This window comes from Piliocolobus tephrosceles, unplaced genomic scaffold, assembly GCF_002776525.5.
Source record: "Piliocolobus tephrosceles isolate RC106 unplaced genomic scaffold, ASM277652v3 unscaffolded_14760, whole genome shotgun sequence".
Classification (NCBI taxonomy): Eukaryota; Metazoa; Chordata; class Mammalia; order Primates; family Cercopithecidae; genus Piliocolobus; species Piliocolobus tephrosceles.
Genome location: NW_022296266.1, coordinates 366 through 5,307, shown reverse-complemented (window position 1 = coordinate 5,307; position 4,942 = coordinate 366). Strand labels below are relative to the sequence as shown.

Below are 4,942 nucleotides of genomic sequence, written 5' to 3'. Positions count from 1 at the left end.
CGCCTCAACCTCCCAAAGTGCTGGGATTACAGGTGTGAGCCACCGCAACTGGCCTAATTTTTGTATTTTAGAAGAGATCAGGTTTCACCACGTTGGCCAGGCTGGTCTTGAACTCCTGACCTCAAGTGATCCGCCCACCTTGGCTTCCTAAAGTGTTGGAATTACAGGCGTGAGTCATGGTGCCCAGCTGCTTTTATCTATATTTAATTACAAGTGTTTGTTTTTTCCCAGGTAATTTTTTTCCCTTTTTAGTCATTTTTTAAAAGCCTTTTATTTTGGCTGGGCGTGGTGGCTCACACCTGTAATCCCAGCACTTTGGGAGGCCAAGGCAGGTGGATCACGAGGTCAGGATATCGAGACCATCCTGGCTAACATGGTGAAACCCCGTCTCTACTAAAAATGCAAAAAAATTAGCCGGGTGTGGTGGCGGCGCCTATAGGCCCAGCTACTCGGGAGGCTGAGGCAGGAGAATGGCGTGAACCCGGGAGGCGGAGCTTGCAGTGAGCTGAGATCGCACCACTGGACTCCAGCCTGGACAACCAAGGGAGACTCCATCTCAAAAAAAAAGAAAAAAAAAAACTTTTATTTTGAAATAATTAGGCACCGACACTGCTGAAAGACCTGGTTGTCTGAATCTTCTCTTGTTGCTGGCTCATCTTTGGTGGTTCTATCTTTTCTTTCTTTCCATATTTCTGTTATAGTATTTTTAATACTGTGTCTGCACCAACACCCTGGATTTGCCTTTGCTCCCACCCAGGATCCCCAGCTCCATCTGGGAAACCCCAATCCCACCTCCTGATCGCAGTATGCACTGCTCATGGCTGGCTACTCGCCGGGCTCTTCAGAGCTCCTCTCCCACCTATGATGCAGCCCAGGTAGGATCCAACTGATTCTCCACACTTGGGGCTCTCTGAAGTGTGGCCCCAATCTACCTGGCTAGCTTTGGGTTTTGAAGCAAATTCATTAGCCTCACTCCACCTCCTTGGCAAAATGAGGAGATTAATCCCTATTTCTGCAACGTTGTTTCAGGGATTACAGACAATAACTGAAGCCTTAAGTGACTGGTGTGGAAGTGGTCAATGCCCATCTGCCCAAGTGTGCTCCATGTGCCCAGGGCACAAAGGGTCCAGCTTTTCTGTCCAGCAGTCACTTCCTATTTCCACCCCTACAGAGAGGCCGGAGGCATTATACAACAAGCCAACACATATGCTTTATGGTTCTGTTTCAAAAACATGAAAACCCAGGCCCCAGGACTCAAGTGATGTTGAGAAGCAGAAAGGATGGAGAAGTCGGTGGCCCCAGCATGGGTGCAAGCAGCCAGACCCCAGGCCCTCGCTCTAGGCTCCACGTGGCTGGGCTTTACTTCTGGCCAAGGGCTGCTCTTCCCACCTGAGGCCAGACCTTGCCTGAGGAAAGGGCCTGTGGCAGGAGGGAAGCTCAGGCAGAAGGAAGACGTGGCCAGCGGCCATCCCTGAGGAGGTAGTGAGCAGCTCCTGGTTCGGCAAGGGTGGGGGGTAGGAACCAGGCTGAGGGGTCTTAGGGTCCCCTCTCCACAGCTCCGGTGGGCCCCCTGCTCCCCCAGCCAACTGCTTGCTCACCTGCCTTCTATGCTTCCTCCTGATGCCGGCCCCTGGGAGAGAACATCTGAAGGCAAGAAGGAAGGAGGGCCCTGCCTAAGCTTCTTCCTCCCTGCTTGGCCAAGTGGGAGAAGCAGCTGAGGTCCTTCGCTTAACTGAGGAAGCATAGAGGAGCTGGAATGCCTACCAGCTCGGAGAGGGCACTTGAAAGGGTCTACGAACAAATCTGTCTAAAAGCCACATTTGAGCTAAAAGCATCAGTCCATTCCTCAGCCCCAGCTCTGTGCAGGCCAAGTATCCAGAAGGCAGCAAGCAAGGACAGCCAGCCCAGTTGGGCCTGGACCCTGGTGCTGCCTCTTCCTCCAGCCTCAGCCCTGCCTGCTCCCCCAGGGCCCAGAGGAGGCAAGGTCAGGGGCTGGCCAGGCAGGGCCTATCTCCCAGGCTGGAGGTGGTTGTGGAGCTGCTCTGCCTGAGTCTTCAGACGCTGGAATTCCTCTTGAATGAAGTCTGTCAGGGCTTTGCGCATCTCCACCTGAGGGAAAGGACCAGGGATGGCCTGCACCCCTCGGGAAGCTTGGCCAAGGTGCCCTGGGAGGGTGACGGGACGGAGAGGGTGGAGGCACCCTCAGGGGGTCCGGGGACAGCTATGGGGGACCCAGGAGGAAACTCACAGCTGACTTGTTCTCTGCCCGGAGCCGCTCGAGTACAGGAAGGGCACTGAAGGGCTTCCCGATCAGCACAGTGATTTTCTGTGGGGTGGCCACCAAGAGTGATGAGGAGCAGGAGGAGTGCCCACAGCCCCAACCCAAGCAACCCGGGAGCCAGAAGCTAAGCCCCGGCCCTGCTGTGCCACACATTCCCCAGGGGCCACTCTCTCTCTAAAATGAGGTCCTGGTCCTGGGTCCTGTGCTGTAGATAACCTGTCCTGTCCTGACCCCATGGCCCACCCCTGCCCCAGCCTGACTTCCTCTGCTCTCATTTTAATGTCTCAGTGCCAGGAAGTCCCTGTCTACGTTCCACTCAGTCCCCTACTGTAGCCTCACACTCAGCTCCTCCTGCATCTGGCCTCCATAGTGCTGAGTGGGAGACATGGGGCAGACGGCAGACAGGCAGACAGACAGACAGCCGAAGGTCAGCGGTCCCCACCCACCTGTCCAAAGCGGGGGAAGTAGGGAGGACTGTTAGGAAGGACGTCATTCATTCCTGCAGCACAGTGGACAGAAGGCCAGATGTGGGGTGGAGCAGGGCAGCCTGAGTCCCAGGCCCCCCACCCCAGATACCATCTCTCTGTCCCTGCTCCCAGGCTCACCAACATGCCACAGGGGCAGGATGATGGGGTTGAGATGACACTCAGCAATCAGGCGCCCGATTCCTGCCCGGGGGGGAGGCAGAAATGTTAGCATAAGCTGGGCCCTGAGCGAAGCTTCTGTGCCAGCCTCTGGCCAGTGCCACCCCAGACATCCTCCAGTTCAATTCAGCTCCCCTGGGCAAGCCCCTCCACGAGGCAAGCCCTAGTCTCAGCACCTGTCCCCTTCCTGGCGCTACAACACACCCATTACCCCCATACGACCCAGCCTGAGGGGGCAGGAGCCGGGGCCCACAGGGCCATCTCTGGGCCGAGTGGATGGCTGTGGCCAGAGACCACTAGCCCTTACCCCACTTGAAGCGCAGGAACTCGGAACTCATGTTCACTTTCCCTGGTGAGAGAGCACAGAGGCGAGGCTTGGGAGCCCATCCCGCTCATACTGCGGGGGCTCGACCCAGTCAGCCCTGCTGACCTTCTGGGAAGATATGCACCCAGTCCCCATGGTTGAGCTTCTCCAAAATGAAGTCCATCCCCTTCTGGTAGACACCATCTCCTGCAAGGAAAAGGCCTCTCCCCATCAGTCCCTATTCTCAGGGGTGTGGGGTGATGGGTTAGCTTACCCTCAACCCTCTCCAAACCTCGATGAAACAGGCCCTTCTCCCTGGGGCCCATGCTTTGGGCACTTCCCATCCCCCACTGTGCCATCCACACAGATGCCCTCCAATGACTGTCTCCAGGGTCTGTGTGGCACTTGGGCACATTGTGGGGCTTCCTTCCTAATATCTTCTAAACCTCTAAGTGCCAGGCAGCATCATCTCAAGTCACCTCCTACTGAGATTTTGACCTGGCAATTCCTCCATCTACCTATGACCCCTGTCTTCAGTGGCTCACCAGCTGGGCTGCTTCAGCCACATACCCCTGTACACTCTGGAAGATCCCCAGGTCAGTGTACCACCTGCCTTCCCTCCCCAGCCAGGCCCTGGCTGCCAGCCGACTGCTCTCAGAGCCTCATGTATTCCTTTCTCTTCGAAGGTGCCACTCCTGGGGTGATCCTACCATGTGCTGGCTGCTAGAGAAACCAAGTGCATTTGTGATTTCCAACCACACTTAGGCCCCAGATTCTGGGCAACAACCCTTTGCTGGGGTCTCAGCGACGTGTCACAGCCACTTCTCAGAGGGCACCTGCCTGAGGCCTCAGCCTCCACCATTCCTCCCTCCTGCTGGCCCCTTGTTCTCAGGGCGCCCTGGAAAACTAGACCCTCCCTTATAGGGAGGCCTCTTGGGAAAGGGAGAACATTCATTTGAACACACATCAAGAGTTTGGGAAAAACTCAAACTTGCTAGACTGCAAACAGTGGAGTCGAACTGCTCCTGGTCTAGCAACTTTCAACATTGGAGATAACCCTGAGACCATGACACTGGACCCAAGAGAAGGAAATGCAAACCTCCTTCCTTCTGAAGCCAATGTTGGCTGCGTGTTGGCTGGAAGCCTGGGGACGCTTGGAGACAGTAAGTACACAGTAAGGATCTCATCAACCTCGGTGATGGAAAAGTAACCACATGTCGGACAAAACAGGAAAGAGGAGGTAGAGAGGTTGAAGGAATGGGGTATAGCAGATATCCTCATCTTATAAAGTAGGGAGTAAAGAAGTTCTATCACAGAGGGAGAGACAGACACTGGGAATACCTCTGGCAATGAACTTTGTTCTCTGCAAGGCCGATTCTTTGGAAGGTGCTAGTTAGGGATCCAGGAGTCTCAACCCAACCCAAACAGTGCCCTGACCCACTCGGGCTAGAGGGAGGGTGACGACCGATTGGAGTTTTCTCAGGGCATGGGAAAAGCAGCAGTTTCCCTACTTGGGACACAGCATGTGTAACAGTAGGGGGGAGTCTTCATAGGTACTGGCCCCTTCTCTACTAAAACCCACGGATGCAACCTATCCATTGAGCTTGAAACTGGAATTTAAAAAATAATAATAATATGCTTTTGGAGGCCAGACGCGGTGGCTCACGCCTGTAATCCCAGCACTTTGGGAGGCCGAGACGGGCGGATCACGAG

General features: G+C 55.1%; 1 protein-coding gene across 2 annotated transcripts; it reads right to left on the bottom strand.

Annotated features, from left to right (window-relative positions):
• Positions 1-1,188: 1,188 nt before the first annotated feature.
• Positions 1,189-4,862, bottom strand: LOC111533364 (tafazzin). 2 transcript variants are annotated; one of them, XR_002728837.2, is made up of 8 exons: positions 4,329-4,862; positions 3,356-3,436; positions 3,233-3,274; positions 2,887-2,949; positions 2,728-2,780; positions 2,249-2,326; positions 1,599-2,109; positions 1,189-1,493 (listed from the first exon to the last, which is right to left on the bottom strand). XR_002728837.2 is itself a non-coding variant. In XM_023200175.2 (7 exons), the coding sequence occupies exons 1-7, from the start codon at positions 4,414-4,416 to the stop codon at positions 2,008-2,010; spliced, it is 507 nt and encodes a 168-aa protein (XP_023055943.1). In that variant the 5' UTR covers positions 4,417-4,862; the 3' UTR covers positions 1,189-2,007. The 2 variants fall into 2 exon arrangements, 1 of the variants encoding a protein (XP_023055943.1); XM_023200175.2 differs by having other exon boundaries at positions 1,189-2,109.
• Between the last annotated feature and the right edge of the window lie 80 nt (positions 4,863-4,942).